The 19,251-nt window shown below is 38.6% G+C and overlaps 2 protein-coding genes and 1 pseudogene across 11 annotated transcripts; 1 reads left to right on the plus strand and 2 right to left on the minus strand.

Moving 5' to 3' along the window:
* Positions 1 to 438: 438 nt before the first annotated feature.
* Positions 439 to 9,440, minus strand: LOC120707185 (replication protein A 70 kDa DNA-binding subunit A-like). 10 transcript variants are annotated; one of them, XM_039992017.1, is made up of 14 exons: positions 9,408 to 9,440; positions 8,592 to 8,648; positions 3,663 to 3,696; positions 3,438 to 3,581; positions 3,052 to 3,324; positions 2,846 to 2,945; positions 2,547 to 2,753; positions 2,342 to 2,462; positions 2,092 to 2,252; positions 1,657 to 2,002; positions 1,516 to 1,580; positions 1,406 to 1,442; positions 801 to 857; positions 439 to 710 (listed from the first exon to the last, which is right to left on the minus strand). In XM_039992017.1, exons 5-10 carry the CDS (start codon positions 3,167 to 3,169, stop codon positions 1,759 to 1,761), a joined length of 951 nt encoding a protein of 316 aa, XP_039847951.1. In that variant the 5' UTR covers positions 3,170 to 3,324; positions 3,438 to 3,581; positions 3,663 to 3,696; positions 8,592 to 8,648; positions 9,408 to 9,440; the 3' UTR covers positions 439 to 710; positions 801 to 857; positions 1,406 to 1,442; positions 1,516 to 1,580; positions 1,657 to 1,758. The 10 variants fall into 10 exon arrangements, with proteins under 10 accessions (XP_039847951.1, XP_039847955.1, XP_039847952.1 ...); XM_039992021.1 differs by having other exon boundaries at positions 801 to 866; XM_039992018.1 differs by having other exon boundaries at positions 1,512 to 1,580.
* Positions 9,441 to 11,531: 2,091 nt separating this feature from the next.
* LOC120707187 lies at positions 11,532 to 14,861 on the plus strand. Its single transcript, XM_039992026.1, has 8 exons — positions 11,532 to 11,722; positions 11,841 to 11,959; positions 12,135 to 12,217; positions 12,564 to 12,685; positions 13,697 to 13,861; positions 13,985 to 14,078; positions 14,291 to 14,465; positions 14,578 to 14,861. The coding sequence occupies exons 1-8, from the start codon at positions 11,680 to 11,682 to the stop codon at positions 14,596 to 14,598; spliced, it is 822 nt and encodes a 273-aa protein (XP_039847960.1). The 5' UTR covers positions 11,532 to 11,679; the 3' UTR covers positions 14,599 to 14,861.
* On the minus strand, positions 14,142 to 18,305 carry LOC120709887 (annotated as a pseudogene).
* Between the last annotated feature and the right edge of the window lie 946 nt (positions 18,306 to 19,251).

Here is a 19,251-nt window from a genome sequence, read left to right on the forward strand (position 1 = left end):
CGGAGTGCCGAGTCTGCTCCTGTACGTTCGTTGCATCAATCAAGCCTGCAAGCTACGGGATCACCGTCAGGCTTTAATTTTTTGCCGTGTGCAGCTTGCATGCAGGAGTGCCGGCCGGGCGCTGCTGCTGGTTGCCGAAGAGAAACGGTCGCTGCTGCTTGTCCCACTCCCTGCCCACTAGCTGCTCGATCGTTGCGCGACGCGTTCAACGGCGGGCAGGCTCCACTTGCTGTTTTTTGTTTGAATTTCATCCTTGTAAAATTGGGCGGCTGATTCTCCTTGGCGGCTGATTCTCCTTGGAGACTGCCCGAGTAGCTGCTAAGATTCTGTTTGGACGAGGGTGACTAAGACCATTCTCAACCCATAGTGTCCACTAGAAATGCCCGCGTTGCCGCGTAGGCCATGTTGCTTACAACCTTGATGTTACATTAAGTAAAATAGTATTGCTCAGCGAAAGCTGGGAACTTAAACTTTGTTCTCCAAAAGGTTGGTATCTTATAACTTGTCATTTCATCACCTAATTATATGGTGGCTACAAATGTTCTGGGTTGTCGAGTTTTTCCAACCAAAGAATGTATCCCAAAAGCAAAAGCATCATCAGTTAGCCAAAGTTGTATCCAAAATTACAAGCAGAAGCATGATCCATATTGGGATGTCGTGTGCAACAAAATATCCTTCTGTTTGGTTTCCTTGCTGCTGGCTATGTAGTCCTAGCACAAATAGGAAAAATATAAGTAGATAGTAGTTAAATCCAAATTAAATGTTTATGGATAAAGGTCAATTATGTTAGACTGGCTTACCTTTGATCAGTCATTAGTTTTTAGCTTTTTCCTCTCCTGTTGCTCAGGGTTGTCCAACTGCAAAAGCTTGAACAGATTACCATGTAAAGAAAAATGAACTGAACGCTTAACTGTGCTTCTGATGCATAGACCGTAGGTTTGTGATCATTACAAGCAGAGAGCGACAAAATATCATCAAACAGATAGAATGACAGCTGATATCAATTGGATGTAAAAGAAATATGCTGCAAGGTTTTTCCACTACATTATGTTGGCCACCTAATCTCATGTGAAGATGAGAAATCAGCAGCTTATGGAACGCAGGAGCATAAGAATGGTAGCAACTGGCAAGCAAAGTTGTAGTTGGGGTCATGATTTAGAACTAAGAGTTTGCCAGGGTCAATGATCCTGTAATATAGTAGGTAGCTCCGTGCAAGGAAGAAATGAGACTGTAACTATTTACCAAGTAGCCAAATAAAGAAAATGGCTCTTCTTTTCAGTTTGGACCTATTAAATTCAACAGCAGAAAACAGAGTAAACATTTTTCTTTGTAGTTGGCAGTTCTTTTCAGTTTTTGGATTTTGAGGAGGTTATACATATATAGATTCATGCCGAAGAAGGTTTACCTGTGATTCAATATGCTTCTCTGTGTTATCCCAAGCACTGTAATTATTTGAGATATTATTAGAGGAGGGGGAAATAGGATATGTGTATGAAAAAGTAGTAGTATACTTACCCAGACTGCTGGTCTACGTCCATATCATGTATATCTATGAACTGAGGAGTGTATGAAAATGATGGCTGTAACAAGTTCATAGTTAGTACAAATATGTGTAATGAAACATGTAGAAAATGAAAAAAAATTTGTTTGGCTGACCTGCTCGATCTTTCTCTTTGATGGTAATGTTACCAGTGGTGGCAGATCATCATTAGACACATTGTGCATGAGGTTTAGTAATGTTGCTTGTTTTCCATGCCTTTATTTGATCATGACGACCTCAAAAGAAGGCTCTATGTTTTTGACACTTTGTTTGAATAGCACTTTGACTATGAAAGTGAATTTATGGTTAATCCACTGTGATATCTCAGGTGGAATGGACCTTGGATCATATTGTTTCCTTAGGGTCTCTGCGCTTTTGCCAATAAGCTCCACCCCTTTTTTCTCAAAAAACATGAACTGAAGGCTATAGGTGTCGTCTGCTCCTATGAAACAAACTTTGTACCTGAATGATGTAGAAATATAGTTAAGGAAAAATTTAGGGATCAATAATTAAATATTTGTTGCAGGTTGGTTGTGTAGGAATTTTCTTACTTCCAATCATATTGTTTGCATGAGCAGCCATCTATCTTTGTGCACTCATATCCATCATCACATGGGACCATTTTGGAGTTGCAAACTCTGCAAGCTCTATAGCACCATTGCTCTTTTTCTGCTGTAGATATCAGTGTGACTGTACACTGGAATCTTTTGTTCTAAACATGTATAGAGACAGGAATATAATGAGCCATGGTTAACGTAAAGAGAGACTTAGTAGCTGTTATTAATATGTAACAAGGATTACCTTGTCAGCCAAAGGATCGATCTGTTTGAGGTCAAAGAGAGTTTTTTCTTCAACACCTTGCTCCATGTAGTCTTCGCTTAGGAGTTCTAGTTTTTTAATTGGTGTCACCTGAGATGGCAGTCTGTTTGCAAGTTATAATAAACGAAAGATGAGTAAATAGTGTTAAGATATGTGTTTCAATTTAAATATAGAATTTAAATAATACCCTCTCTGAAATGTTCTCATTGCTGGAATATCATTTTCATTTATATACCACCGACATGCCGAAGTTCCACTGAGAAATTTATAGTCTTCTCGATATATTTTCATGACTGTACCCACAAATATTGCTATGACGTGATGATTCTGACCAATATCAGCATCAAATTCAAGAGCCCTTTGTCCATAGAGTGATAAATCTACTGTGTTTCCCCTGCAAGTAGTTAAAAAAACAAGCATGGAGATTGTATGTGAAAATATGTATGTGAGATGGAAAATGCATATTTTTTTAAGTCAGAGAAGTACTTTTCATCTTGAAGTGTTATCAGCCTACGCATCATAAGGTCTCCAGATGTGTTACATGCTACAGCTGCATTTAAGATGGCAGTGATTTTTCCAATGACATCTACATTCCAAAAAAACTAATAAGTTATGATAGCCTAGTATATTTAATGAACATGTGCGGATTAAGTGTAAGGCAAGTATAAATATGTGTAAACAATTTTTTTTACCTAGAAAACGGTCTGTCCTCCTTGCATATTGTGGTAGCATTTCGATTGGGGTCAATGAAAATACATACTTTGGGAAAGTTGTATCATTGCTATTTCCTTCGAAGATCTGTGTTCTCATGATCAGTTTTAATATGTAAGGGGTATCCACAACTCTAAATCCAGGTTTAGCCCTTTCAACACATGCATTGCATATATAGAGAATCTTTCTTCTTGTAAATATTGCTTCAACTTGTCCAGCACTTGTGGAGGTACCTCACAGTACACTGCATAACCCTGCAATTTCAATTTCAAAGATTTAAAATTATGTAAACACAGTTTTGTAGGAAAAAAATGCTTTGAAAGAGTATCTCTATAAAAATTGCTGGCAAAGGAGTATGTACTGATACCATTTGATCAATGACCACCATGTCAAAATGGATCAGAGGATTGTTCTCACTTTTACCCCTATATTCCCAAGTCCTTGACACCCTGACATGAACATTGTACAGAGTGTTCACGGGATGCAGCTCTGATAATGGAGTTATTTTGCCCTGCAACTCATTTATTGCACATTGTTATTATTTCTTTAATTTGGACAGTAGCATAAATAGAGATGTAGGTGGATAGATTACCTGCATTGCTAATTATTTGACAATGCAAGGAAACCTGCAGTGAGTAAAAAAAGGAATAAGTTAATTGAAGCGTAATTGTAAATGTAAAGAAATGTAATAGAAAAAAAAGTAAGTGGAAGCAAATATTTTTATGTTTCAGTCCATGTTCAATACTTCTTTATACACTATATTTATAGTTTTGTTTCCACATGTTCCATCTTCATTTTCTATCAATAATTTTAGCCCTTGTCTATCCTTCACTCAAGATACTGCAACATATAGCTGGCCGTGAGTGAATACTGGTTTTCTTAGGTACACTCCTACATTTGATAGTGTTTGTCCTTGGCTTTTATTTATTGTCATAGAGTAGCAAACTTTAATTGGAAATTGTCGACGGCATAGAACAAATGGCCAGCGACAGCCTTGTGTGGTTAGATTTATTCTAGGTATGTAGACTTTTTCTCCAATATGTGTTTCTGTTATAATTATCGCCTCTACAATGTTTTGCCCAAGATTTGTTACTATTAATCTTGTTCCATTGCACAATCCTATGCTTTGGTTTAGATTCCGTAGGAGCATAACTGGGACCCCTACTTTTAATTTTAGCTTATGTGTTGGAAAATTGTTTGCAGTTAGGCTGTTTAAATATTCAATAGGATATAATATATCAGCATCATTACAAGTATCTATGCATTTGGATATTGAGTCTGCACTGTAATATTCAACTTCATTTCCAGGTACTAAATTAAGCATGTACTCATTTACTTCGTCCACTATTTCATTTGTTGTTACTAATATTGCTCTATTTTTGAGGTATTCGGGATCGTTGTAGTTTGATTTGAAATCAGGGAATGTTGAGTTTACAAGAGCCTCTATCTTATTGTCTGCTTGTTTTATCAATAAATCATCCGGGATTTGAACTGTGATGCAATCTGAAAGATCGTCTGTGTCAGATGTGGTGTTGTTTTCGGTGTTTCCATTTCCTATACTTAGTATCCATTGATTGAAATTGTTTAATTCTTTGTAGTCTGTTGTGTTTGCATCAAGTTTTTTAAGTCGCATGTTTTCATGTAAGTAAATCTTTTTTGCATATTTCCATAGATATGATCGAAATATTGAGGCATTGATTATTTGTGCTCTTGTAGCATTCTCGATTACCGGTAATATTTATTTAGGGTCTCCTCCTAGTACTACAACCTTTCCTCCAAATGGTACATTTTGCAATTTTGATTCTTTTTCAGAATTTATATCTCTAAGTGATCTATCAAGAGCCTCAAAGCATTGCTTATGTGTCATTAGTGCTTCATCCCAAATGATGAGATCTGTGTTAAGAATGAGGTATGCTAATTTTGTTCCTCTTTTGATGTCACAGATTGAAAGTTTGTCACATCAATAGGAATCCGAAATCTTCAATGTGCAGTTCGTCCATTTGGAAGTAGCAAAGATGCAACTCCTGATGAAGCAACTGTAAGTACAATCTTTCTTTGCGCTCTTAAATATGCTATTATAGTGTTCCATAGGAATGTTTTCCCTGTGCCACCATGACCAGTCACGAAAAATATATTTGGTTCCTTATTAAGAACATAATTTATTATTGAATGAAATACGTTTCTTTGGTCATTATTTAGCTGATGGTAAAGTTCATTTGATTCTATTTCTAACTTGCTGCAATCATAGCTAAGTTCTTCCTGAATCAACTGGTTGTTTACATCAAGTTCGTACTGTGTTGACTTATGTGGGAGGTTATAATTGTACATGTAAATTCCATTCTTTAAAAATATTTCTTCAAGCTCTTGAAGTAGCATGTCTTGTATTTCCGTATCCGTTGGAGTATATATAATTGGGTGATATTTATTAATGAGGTAACGTTGAATGTCATCAGTCATTATCCTCCAAGTTTCATTATAGAATTTTCGCTCATCTTGTAAGTTGCAGAATAATAGCATGGTGAAAAATAGGTATCTCAGTTGTGCTGCAATTGCCCAATTCGCAGCCTCAGTAAATGTATTATACCATTCTTTGTCATCTGTGAGTAGTCCACGTGCTGCATACGCTTCCTTAAATGTTTGATAGACTCTTCCGTTATATGTTCTGATATCTTTGTAGCTTTGTGCTCCTTTGACTATCATAAGCAGCATCTGTAGATAGAAGCGTTCCCCTTCTATTGGATTTACATAGAATAGTCTATCAATCTTAAAATTTCTTCGTATTTTTATCCATTTTCTATTTTGATCATCCCATTTCCATTCTTGTGGAAATTCGCAATAAGTTAGTTTCCTTGCGTCTTCATATAGCTTATTAGCTTCGAACCACTCTGTTAATTTTGTTTTTTGGAACTTTGGATCTTTAGCAACTGTTTTCAGCTTTGTTCCTTTATGCAATGGCACCATGTTTTGTAATGGTAAATACATAGGTACTCTTTCTACTGGTGGCCAATGGTAATGTATGTCATATTCTAATAATCTCCAAAGGGCATCTTGTTCACATATGTATCGACAATCTAGATATTCTTTAATTTCATCAATATCTTTATCTTGTTCATTTGAAGATTCGTTGTCTCCTGTTCTTATGCGTTGAAACATGACTGATGCTTGGTCAGGTCCTTTGTTAACATATTTGCAAAGATATTTCAACAATTTACTTTTGTTTACATATTCTACATTTATATGTGCTTGGAACTTTTTAAGTACCTGTATATTATATGGAACTACCCATCTATTATATAAGTTATGATTTTCTCTTCGGATATACATATTGTTATTTCGTCTTCGATATAGAGTGAATTCATTATCTGTGAATGTGGTCTCCTCCGTAAATTCCTTTGGATAGAACTTTGAGCATTTCCCTTTTTTCATGCAAGAACATTTCTCATTTTTTGTCACCGCATGGCCCATGCATCATATGTTCAGATACAAGGACATAACCTAAAGGATTGTCTTCTGGATTAGGAATCTCAGCTAATATCCATGAGTCTATCACTTCAGCATTGATGACCATATTTTTTTATCTATCCATAATATGATGTGAACATGTGGCAATCCTCTTTTTTGGAATTCAATCGAATATAAGATAGCTAATGTTGGACCAAATAGTTGGCCAGACCAAACGTCTTGAATTAGTTCTTGTAGTTTCATATGGAATATTCGTACTATAATATCTGGTCTATCACTGGGTTGCTCACCATTTCTCAGGGTATTAACTATTTCTTGCCATTTTGGATTACATGTAAATGTTATGAAAAGATCAGGAGGTCCATATACACGACAGATAGTGATGCCGTCATGGTAATTTTGTATAGCATACTGTTTACAACCTGTATGGCTTGATGGTAGTAATGTCTTTTTACCAACTTGATTACTTTCGGTTAATCCTTTTTCTATGGCATCAAAGACTCCTTGTAAGTATTCAACTCTTAATTTGTCCTGATTTCTAGCAATATATGCCAATCTATCTTCATCCTCCATTGCTCTAGCGTCCACTATGGCTTGTTTGGACAGTCTACCATAGCATAAAAATGGATTTGGTTGATTCGGTCTGTAGTGCATGTGGTACTTATAATATTCATGCATTGTAATAGTATTTATTTTTTTTATTTTTGTTATTTTCATCCTCATGATATGGTATCCCAAGTTGGAATCCTCTTTCACCGTAGGGGAAAAGTAGTGGATATTGTAGAGCCATATATGCTGGATGGAAAATAGTTATATGTTGGAGGCCTTTATTTCTAGTACTAACGATAATATCTCTCTTGTATTTTTCTAAATTTAGCTCACCAACTATTAGCATTGCTAAATCTTTGGTGTGTGGCATCTCATATTGTATTGGATCTCCTTTTTCGGCACCTAATATATGTATGCTTATATCTGTACCATTATGCTCTTCTAGTAAGTCACGAGCATGGCGAAATATTTTAACCAATGGGTTACATTTGTCAAGCATGTTTTTAAGCTCATGTACGATATGTGGATCTATATCTGTTTCCTGAGGGTCTTCTTTGTGCAACGCTTTTATTCTATTTTCAATTTCGTTTTTTGTATCGAAAATATATAGTTCGGCATATTGTGGTGCTTGACCTTGTTTTGGAATTAATGATCCTATACGGTGATGTATTTGGCCATTAATACGGAATATATATGGTCCTTCTCCTTTGTTAATGTCTTTTACTATATTTGCTCCCATTGAGGTGAATGCAAAAAGGCTATTGTATTGCCTTATTCTTTGCAAGAAATGCTTTGATTCTGTGCTATTTCTATCATTAATTAATCGTGACAGAAATTCGGGAGGCTCTTTATATGGTGGCATCTTTATTTTTCCATTTTTACAACAATTTGTGTATGTAACTTGTTTGCGAAGCCGGCTCTCTGTTTGGTTGCGCTCATTGTACCAGAATATAGCTCCACAATATTTACACTGGTAATTCGGTTCGCCTAAATATGATCGTTTATCATATGACTCTTTTAAGTGTTGAATATATTCTGGGGTATATGATACCATACCTTGATTAGTATTAATTTGCGAGCATATTTTCTTGGAATTGCTTTTCTCTTCATTTGGATCATTGTTTTGTTTCCTTTTTTTGTTTGGAGTGCTGATACTTTTTCTATCCTACTCTTTTTACAATGTGGTTGAATGTCTATAGGAATAATTGGTTGGTCCTTCCTCTTTATACGAACCATATACTCTCTGTCTATATGCACAGATATGTATGTATATATATAGTTTGCGTGTATATATGTATAGATATATGTATGCACGGGAAAGATATGTAGTTTTTTAATATCAACTTTTTTACCAAGAAAAAAGTATGATAAGTTAGTAACTCAGGGCAAAACAAGGGAAACTACACACTTTGTATCATGAAAAAAAGATTATATAGCATAAATACTAATGTTAATATCAGTTATGGTAATATGTATGTCTAAAAAATTTTGTGTAGCTGGTATTTCGTACCTTTTTTTTGTCACTTGTGGGCTTTACTTATCTTGGATCAGTTCTTGTTGCTAGTTCCTGAAAATTCATGGTAAGATTTTGTTAGAATAAGTAGTATTCAAATTCAAATAATGGAAATCGACATATTTGTGTGCACATTGTTATGGAATTAAGATATACTAATTATATGTTTGTGCAGACGTTGTTATGTAATTAAGATATATTAATTGTATGTATGTAGGTTCTGTGCATGTAAATCCAAAAAATATCCTAATTACAAATAAATTGAAGAATCAAATTTGATGGGTATAATATAAAATAAAATACTGATGCTAAATTAGCCCCTCAAGTGCTATTAAGTTATAACTCCTGAAGGCATTGTCCAGGCAGCAGCTTTCCTTGGAGGCATTTCCTCGAGCGCTTTGTGGACGGCTGGGTTCCTGGGTGTCATCCATTTAGATAAGGCACGGAAGGGAGCTGTTTAGTGGGCTAGCACGTGGGGAGGAGGATCGTGGGGAGTTGTTTATTGGCCCCCGTGCTGGAGGAAGCGTGGAGCATGCCGGCGTGCAGCATGCGCGCGCTCGACCGTCGAGGATGTTGCGCGCGGCGGCCGGCAGTGGCTTGCGTGCTGCGGAGCTCGCGCCCATGGCGGTGGCCCTCAACGGCGCAGCTCGGACGCGGAGGAGCTCGCGGCCGCCTGTGCCAGTGGCCGTTCGTGACGGAGTGAGGTGTGCGTGCCGGGCGGCGCAATGCGAGCAGGCACATGTGTGTGGTCGGCGGCCGGAGTGAGGGCGCTGTAGGGGAGGGAGATAGGAAAGGGAGAAGAAGATCACGTACCTTCCGTTTGACAGGAGATTGCTTTTGAGATCTGATTGCGAGTTTGCGACGGACGCTGGCACGGGAAGGCTGTTCGCTTTTCCCGGTTTATTTTAATTTATTTTGGCTTATTTCTTCTGATATTATTAAATTAGCCGAAATCAGCCGGCTTTTATATCAGCCGAACAGCCCCGAAGTCGGGAAGAAATAGCAGCAGGTAAAGGAAGAGAGAAAGGAGCACGGTAAAAACTAAAAATGCTTCGTCTTCCTCAATTTCGCGAGACGTCTGGAAAGAATTAGAAGCGGGCGATACGTATGCGGTACGTTAAAAGGGCTCGATGACATCCTTTTTTGATCCGACGGCCGAGGAAAAATAAGATGACGTGGCCCAACAGAATGTTAGCTTTTGTTGCAAGAATCGTTTGGCACGTGTGTGTGGTCGGCGGCCGGAGTGAGAGTGCTGTAGGGGAGGGAGATAGGAAAGGGAGAAGATCACGTACCTTCTGTTTGACAGGAGATTGCTTTTGAGATCTGATTGCGACGGACACTGGGACGGAAAGTCGGGAAGAAATAGCAGCAGGTAAAGGAAGAGAGAAAGGAGCACGGTAAAAACGCTTCGCCTTCCTCAATTTCGCGAGACGTCTCGAAAGAATTAGAACCGGCCGATACGTATGCGGTACGTTAAAGGGCTCAGTAACGTGCTTTTTTGATCCGACGGCCGAGAAAAAGTAAGATGACGTGACCCAACAGAATGTTAGCTTTTGTTGCAAGAATCGTTTTTAGAGATAGGTGATGTCTAAGAAAAAAAAAGAATAAGAAGCTAACTATAGACACTACCTCTCCAATGTATAGTTTCTTGGTGAATGAAGAAAATAAATTCCATCCAATCCTCTCTTCTCTCTCGTTGTCTCACCCTATCACTCTTTTTCTTTTCTTGGTTCTTGTGTAGACATAGTGTCTTGCATGAGAAATTATGTCTATCTTTTTCCTCATTAACTCTTTTTTCATGTCATCAAATTGCTTATGTGGCAGCCTCATTAATGCTATGGACACCATCCTACTATGAGGGTTGGGATGGTCTAATTTCCCAAATAAAACTCCTAGACCAGTCCCAACCCTCCTACTAGGATGGTTTCTATAGCATTGATAAAGATGTCACATAAGTAATTTGGTGACGTGGTAAGTGAGTTAACAAAAAAATGATAGACATAGTTTCTCATGCAAGACACCATATCTATACTAGAACCAATAAAGAAAGAAGAGTGATTGGATGAGGCAAGAAGAGAGAAGAGAGAGGATTGGATGTGATCTATTTTCTTCATTTATTATAGAAACTATGTATTGGGGAGGTAGTATCTATGAGTAGTTTCTTAGGCCTTATTTAGTTCGCGAAATTTTTTGGGTTGTGATACTGTAGCACTTTCTTTGTTATTTAGCAATTAGTGTCCAATTATGGACTAGTTAAGCTTAAAAGATCCGTCTCGTGCTAATCAGTTAGACTGTGTATTTTTCAATTACATTTAATACTCCATTTAATGCTCCATGCAAGTGTCAAAAGATTTGATGTGACAGGTACTGTAGAAATTTTATTGGGAACTAAACGGGGCTTTAGTATGAGAAGAGAGGAGATAGAAGTGTTATGAAATATGAGAGAAGTGTCATCACCATAACATTCCACTGGTATAGTTCTCAAATTTTTAATTTTGTTAACTGTGTCAATGACACTTCACTGAGACTAACCTTGACTTACTAGGATTAAGGAAGATCCAATCCGACGGCTTTGAGCGAATGCCCCGAGCACACTCGACACACACACTGCTGCCATCGAATCGGATCCGTGGGTAGCTTTAGGGCTTGTTCGGTTGCACATGATTTCATTTCGAGCCGGAAATGATAGAAACAATAAAAAATATAATAAGAGACCCGGATTTATTCCGGATAAAAAATTACTTGCAACAAAATAAATTCATAATAAATATAACAAGAGACCCGGAATCAATCCATGAGTCTAGAGATGGGAAATGAATCCGGGTCTTTTGTTATATCTATTATTAGCTTATTTTGTTGCAAATAGTTTTCAATCCGAAATAAATTAAGATATTTTATTATATCTCTTATTGTTTATTCCGGGCCTGGAATGAAATTGTCTTAAACTGGAGGCCTCCCGGGAGGAATCCTCTTCCGCCCACTCCACTCAGCAGCCCAGAGATCTCTTCGCCCCTGCGGCCGGCGACGTCGGGACACCTGCCGCCTCCGATTCGATCCCAACCGGGGGTCTCCCCGGCGGTTAGCTATGGCGGAGCCGCTCAGCTCGTCCCAAGATGCGCCCAATCCCCGTGAGCACCTCTCTTCCCTGATCTTATATTACCTCCGGTTGCTCTGAATTTGTTATTGCCCGAAATATTTCGCCCTGCCTCCGGGTTGTTGAATCCACGTGGTTCCGTCTCTGAACAGCCGCTACGGAACAGAGAGTGCTGGTGACGAACAAGCACGGGGAGAACCTCGTGGGGTTGCTGCACCACACGGGGTCGAACAAGGTTGTCGTGCTCTGCCATGGCTTTACGGCTTCCAAGGTACAAGAATACGCCGTCCGTCATCTGAACAAAATTTGCCTCCTTCTCTGAGGACATGGCTGACTAAATTGATTAACCTGTTTTTTCCTTTTAACTCAAACTGTAGAGAATTACGCTTGTCTTGTAGGAGTGTGTAATAGTTACGGACATAATGAAATTCAGTGCTTGCTTTCAGGACGATGGAATCATTGTTGATCTTGCGTCTGCAATAACAAAGCGTGGGATTAGTGTGTTTCGCTTTGATTTCAGTGGAAACGGGTAAGTCACTCATGGATTATAAATCAGTTGATTTTATTCTTTTTCTAAGGAAGCCTTGGGTTGCAAATATTGAACTAGATGAGCTCAACTTCATAATTGTCTGTATTGCCACAGTACTGCTTGAGTTTGTGATCTAAGTTTCTCTTATACGTGCATTATTGTTCAGAGAAATAAACATTGTACATTAGTAAAACAATTATTAATTTCTGTCCGAATATTCTTTATTGCATCCAATTGTTTGAATTTATATTGTCTACTACATATTTTGCAGAATCTTTCTTCAGTTTTGAATGATAATGGTCCATCACCTTATTTCATATGAGGCCTTTGATCGTATGCTTTTCAGAGAAAGCGAAGGTGAATTCCAGTACGGTAACTACAGGAAGGAGGCTGATGACCTGCATTCTGTTGTTTCATATCTTTACCGGGAGAAGTATGATGTAGCAGCAGTTGTTGGTCACAGCAAAGGTGGGTTCAGTTGTTGGTTTATTTATTATAACCCTGGAATTCATTATTTATGTTGTTGAGTTGTTCAATTGAATTTGTATCATTGGATGGCCAAGTGCCCAAAAGAATTTGTTCATTTCTTGAACAAGAACATGCATATGCAATCTAATAGAGGGGTCAAACATGGAGACATATTTGTTGTATAGGAAAAAGTCTAAATTACTCCCCTCAACTATAGTCAAAGTCCGGATAACCCCCCTAAACTATTGTTTGGTTCATTTTACCTCCCAAACTATGCCCTTTGATTCAAATTACCTCCTAATACAATTTGTCTTTTTCATTTATCCATGCATAGGTGGAGTTTCAAGTTGAAATTTTACAAGATGATAGTACACATCATAACACATGTTAGAAAAAATACATCATAATTTTTTTATCATTATTTTGATATGTTAGGATATTTAATAATAAGTTAATCATTGGAGTTCAAAATTGTATGAAAAATAACGATGAAAACTTATAACAATTTTTTGAGTATGCATTGTAATGTCCACGAATACCCTGCAAAAAATTGAAATTAAAACTCAACTTGTGTACGGAGAAAAAAAAAAGATAAATTGCATTATTGGGGTAAAATGAACTAAAGTAAATGGCATAGTTTAGGCGATAAACTGAACCAAGTTATAGTTTAGGGGGTTATTCAGACTTTGGCTATACTTGAAGGGAGTAAATTGAACTTTTTCTATGTGTATAATCATGTGCCCCATTACTCTAAGGTTCAGAAATTGAAAAGTGCAGCTGCAATCAAATGGCAATCAGTTAGGATCTATCAAGGCTTTGTTTGTTAAGGAACTTCTTTAACAAGAATTTGGCATTGCTATCCTTTGAGACAAGCAAGAAAGAATAAAAAGGCTCATCCTTATCTGTCCCAAAGCAAGCTGTAGCAACCTGGCCATCCTTCTGGCAGTACCTTCAGTCTAGCGAATTTGTAATATGAATCATTATTTCATTAAGTCTATTGTTTTTCTTCAGGTGGAGATGTGGTGGTTCTATATGCCTCTATCTATAATGATGTCCCCATGGTGGTTAACCTTTCTGGTCGATTTAATTTGGAGAAAGGTGTTGAAGAGCGCCTAGGCAAAGAATTTATGGATAGGATAAACAAAGAAGGCTACATTGATGTCACAAACAAATCAGGTAAGGAAACATGTCTGACTTCTTATATTCAAGGATACATGGTAAACAAATCATTTATGCCAAGTGTAGCTTATCATTTCTCTTTCATGTGCATCTTATAAATGTTTGTTGATTGCAATGTAGGAAAGTTTTTGTACAGAGTAACCAAAGAGAGCTTGATGGAACGACTGAACACTGATATGCATGCAGCAAGCCTTTCCATCAGCAAAGAATGCAGGTTAAGAAAATAATTTAGGGTTTAATTTTCCCTTTCATGCAAATTAAAAATTGAAGCAGCCTATTATAGCAGCATGCAATAGCTATCCTTGTTAAATTGTAATTTGTATGCCTGTGTCAGATTCAAAAATAGTACATGTATTACATTTATGGCTACATTCATTGTTCTAGCATAAAAAATTTCCTCACAGAAGTTGTTACTCTGCTGTCCAGGTTCTTTACAATTCATGGCTCAGCTGATGAGATCATACCAGTGGAAGATGCATATGAGTTTGCAAAGCTTATACCCAACCACAAACTGTGTGTCATTGAGGGAGCAAATCACTGCTACACTGCTCATCGTAAAGAACTTTCTGATGCCCTCGTAGAATCAATCACATCCAGTGAGGTATAGGCAAAGTGCAATTCACCTTCTGTAGTTCTGTTTATTGTAGGTAGCGATTTGCAATCTGTTTCACCAATGTTTCATGGCTGCGATGACCGATTGATTTCCTATGCAGGCAGGGGATACCCCACCCTAGAGCAGTGCGTCCCTCGCCTGCATTGATGGCTTCCTCCAATGCCGCAACCTTTCCACACTTCGTCAGGTTGCTCCCCTCAGTCACCTTACTTGAAGGACTACACATAGACAGACCGGTTTTGCTCTTCATTTTTTGTTGATTATCTTGAGTTGTAGCCTGAGTCCTGGGACATTGCCACATTTGTGTTTGGCCGTCGCTTGCCAAGGTACAATCAATGTATTCCGTTGGTACACTGATCTGCAAGAATCCAGGTATAAAGCTCAGTGTGCCGTGCCTCAAGGACCAGACGACCAGGCGTCCATGCCGGTCCGGCTCAACGAAGGAGACAACCTCGACGGCAGGGTGTAAGCCCATCAGCATGAGGACGCTGAACCAGAACTTCCTGATTGCATTGCCGCCGCGGTTTCAGTGTCCACACCACGGAGAGCATGACACACTCATCGTCGCACAGAATCCATGCAAGCTCTGGGCGTGCCACCCACCGGTAGTAAGCTGGTAGGCGGTCCCAGGCGCAGCTGCGTATCTGGATCCGGATTCCAGAGGCAGCCCCTAGTGGATGATGGCGTCGCAGCGGTGGCCGGGCAAGCGGAGGAGAATGCAATCGTGCAAACGATCCATCACTGACGAGACGATCCTACGGTCAAGGACGGAATGGGGATTTTAGGGTACTTGCAAAGCAAAGATCAAACGACCTTGTCGTGCTTATGTTCTCAGCTACAGAAGGTTGTAGTGAGAGGAAGCGTGAAGTTCCTGACAGTCCACCCATTATCGCATTTGGCGTTCTTTAGAGGTCATGCTCAAAAAAAAAAATCTTGGTGATGCGGTGCCCCCTACCTTGATTAAAAAAACTTTAGTCAATATGGAATACCTGGACCTACAAAAAAAAAGCAATACAAAAGGTAAAAAGTTTAAGTACCTATACCCCATTGGACATGATGAAATCCACTACTGCATCAGCAACTTCTTTGCGATGTGCGGTGTAGTTATGATTTGCTCCCTCTATGACGTGCAGCTTATGGTTAGGTATAAGCTTCGCAAACTCATAGGCGTCTTCTACAGGTATGGCGTGTCAGCTGAACCATGGACCGTTAGGAACCTGAAAAGAGATAGCAAACATGTCTGAAAGGCTGCACAAGATGCGAGCTGTTCTAGGCTTCTAGCACAATGGGCAATAATGAGAACAAGAAAATTTGGACTTTTAGTGTGCGCAGATGAAACATCAATGCTCAAGTAACTCATCTTTTTTTCTGTTTGGAATATAAGTACAAGGATTATAATGTCAGAAATAGTTTCTGTACCTGCATTCCTTGCTAATAGAAACACTTGCAGCACGCATATCAGTATTAAGCCGTTCCATTAGACTCTCTTTGGTTACCTTGTAGTTAAAATTTTCTACATTGCCCCCAACACGTCAAAAGATATCCATGAAAGTATATAGAAATAGCTACCCAAGCTTATTCGTACCAAATTTGTCCTTGATGTCAAGATAGTCTTCTTTATTTATTCTATCAATAGACCCTTCCCCTATACGTTCTTCGATGCCTTTCTTTAAATCAAATCGGCCCGATAGATTAACAATTGTGCGGACATTGCCATAAATGGAAGCATATAGAACCACTACATCTCCTCCTGCAAAAGACGAAATACAGTTTAATTGAGTGAAATTTCTAAACTGATATGTTAACCATTCAATAAGATATTGGAACAGAAGTCAATAAAGAAAAGTATGGTGATACAGGAAAAAAAACCACCAACAAAAGAACATTGTGGATTGGCTTCACTTATTTGTTACTACTGGAAATCCAAACCAAAAATTAACTGTTACTAGAGAAAAGCAACGCACTGGTCAGATATGATTATGCATTCAACAGGACAAGAATAGACCAAAAGGAAATTGATAGCCATAGCATTAAAATTCTTGTTTAACTGGACAAGCTCTTCTAGTATGTTAGTGACTAAAATTCAAAGGAACTCAACAGTGAAAATGGCACATGGCAAAACTGTATAAAAGAAAAGATATACATCTCTAACCTTTGCTATGGCCAACAACTGCTGTTACATCATAATTTTTCTCATAGAGACATAATACAACAGAATACAAATCATCAGCCTCCTTCCTGTAGTTACCATACTCGAACTGGCCTTCACTTTCTCTGCGACAAATAATTAAAAAAAAAATCACCAAAAGTGGGGTTTAAATAGAGTTCATTTATAATCATATATCATGCAACAGGAACTTAAACGGTTGAGAATGCATTATAAAGAACACATGGGAAAAGGCAGCTGGTACATCCTTCGGTAATTCCCTAAGGACAACTGATAAAAATTAATGAATATACATGTACTACTTAATAAACATATAGTAACTCATCAAAGAGTAATACTACTAGGCCAAAATTTTGGAAATTATTTGATTTGTAACCATCTAACAGCATGATGTCACAATAAAATTTCTAAAAATGCTTCAACAAATTGGCTGGCATTGCTGGTGATGACACAGTTCTGTTGTTGCAGCTCACCCGTTCCCACTGAAATCGAAGCGGAAGACACTGACCCCTTTCTTAGTTAATGCTGATGCCAGGTCCAGAATGAGACTGTCACTCTGGAAATCAGCAACAAATTCCATGCAGCGGCAACAATTATGTTATGGTATTGATATCCTGTAGATGACAGGGTATATTCCGTCTGGCAGCTAAAGAGTTGCATACCTTGGTAGCTATAAAACCATGGCACAAGACCACAATCTTGTTGGAACCAGTGTTATGCAGCAATCCCACAAGCCTCTCTCCGTGCTTGTTAGTTATCTCAACTCTTTCTTCCGAAGCAGCTGCACAGATGTGGTAATGTGGATTAGAGCTCAACAACTCCCACTCATCTACAGTGCATCGCCAAGATGGCCTACAACTTCTAGGAATTCTTCCAGTAGCTTCAAAACTATTTATTTATATCCCAGAATGAACAGTTTCAAGGCACATCCACTTGAAGCCCCCAACTCTGGATCCTGCAAGATTTGCTTGCTGGATGAGGTTGGAGCAAGACATCATTGACCTTATGCCTCATGGGGATGGTAAACCTTCTTCTCGCCTAAGGTACAGACATGGAGTAATTCCAAGACTCTTTCACAACGATCGGCTGCACTTGCCAAGTGACAACTAGAAGGGGGATAGATTAATCCCGGGAGGGCACAACCTAGTGTCCTAGTTAAGTAACTGAGGCCCTGTTTAGTTCCAAACTTTTTTCAGAAGTCCCTATCACATCAAAAGAAATCTTACTATTTTATAATATTAAATAAAATCTATTTATAAATGTTTTTTTAACAGCTGAGTGCTTTTTCGCGAGGCGAAACTAATGAGCCTAATTAATTCATAATTTGCTACAGTGATACTACAGTGATGCTGTAGTAACCATTCGCTAATCATAGATTAAGATACATCATTAGATTCGTCTCGCAGTTTAGCCCCAGAGTTCTACAGTTAGTTTTATAATTAACCTTTATTTAATACTTCTAAATATTAAAAAATCACTGAGATTTTTTTTTAAGTCCCTGTTCGAAAACACCTCTGAGTGGGGCCCAAAAACAGGAAGCAGGAGCCGAGGGTCTTACGGGGACTGAAGGAGTCGTGGGTCTGCGCCCTCGCCGGGAGTGGCAGTCGGGATCCGGGAGTGGCGTGGCCGGAGCGGAGGAGGACTCCGGCGCCGACCGCGCGTCAGCAGGAGGAGGGGTTCGTCTCTCGCGAGGACGAAGGGGAGGGGTGGGAATCAGAGGCGAGGCTGTGGCGGCTCCGAGCCGAACAGTGACTGCCGGCATAGCTGGACATTCCAAGCTGATCCCGTGCCCTTAAAAATCAATTTCACACACGAGTACTTCACGACAGCCGGTTCAATCTGATTCGTTCAATTTATTTTGGAGCGTGTAGAGCTCTGCCTTTGCAGATGTATTTTCATTGTTTCTGATGAGAAAAATATTTATGAAACACATTGAGCAAAAATTACATCTATGACTAGAACATGCACAAGTTGAAAGTAGCACGAAATATATTTGGAAATTTACACCCGAAAGATTTACTATCAAGTATCACATGCACCATTTTTGTACATGCAAATGGCCACAAGGCCATAGAAATTAAATATTTGGATAGAAATCTTCCATGGTATTAAATACAAATAATATGTACTTCATAAAATCATTGTATTAAGAAAAGATATACTATGTACAGGGTACAATTGAAACAAAAAGGAATATCAACACAATAAATGCTTGCTGGCATTTATTCTTGTATCACATGTACCTCTCCTATACAACGCATGTAACAGATTGAAAATAATGGCTCAAAAGTGGCATGCATTTTTTTAAACACTAATAAAAAAAGGTTCGATTTTGTTTTCTTGAAAATGTAACATAAATTTTCCAATTTGAGATTACACTACTACAAAACCAGGCTTCATACCCGGTTTTGTAACCCCCCCCCCCCCCCCTCTCAACTAGAAAATAAATGGAACCACTACTAAGTATGCGGGAACAGGAATGATACACTGATTCTAAAACCAGGGGGTCTAGATATTCTCGCTTCTGGTTTTTCTCACAAACCTATAGTGAGACCAAGATCATCACTATCGGTTGTATCCGGCCATAAACAAGAATAGAACATTTTG

Source organism: Panicum virgatum, chromosome 5K (assembly GCF_016808335.1).
Source record: "Panicum virgatum strain AP13 chromosome 5K, P.virgatum_v5, whole genome shotgun sequence".
NCBI classification, from domain to species: Eukaryota; Viridiplantae; Streptophyta; class Magnoliopsida; order Poales; family Poaceae; genus Panicum; species Panicum virgatum.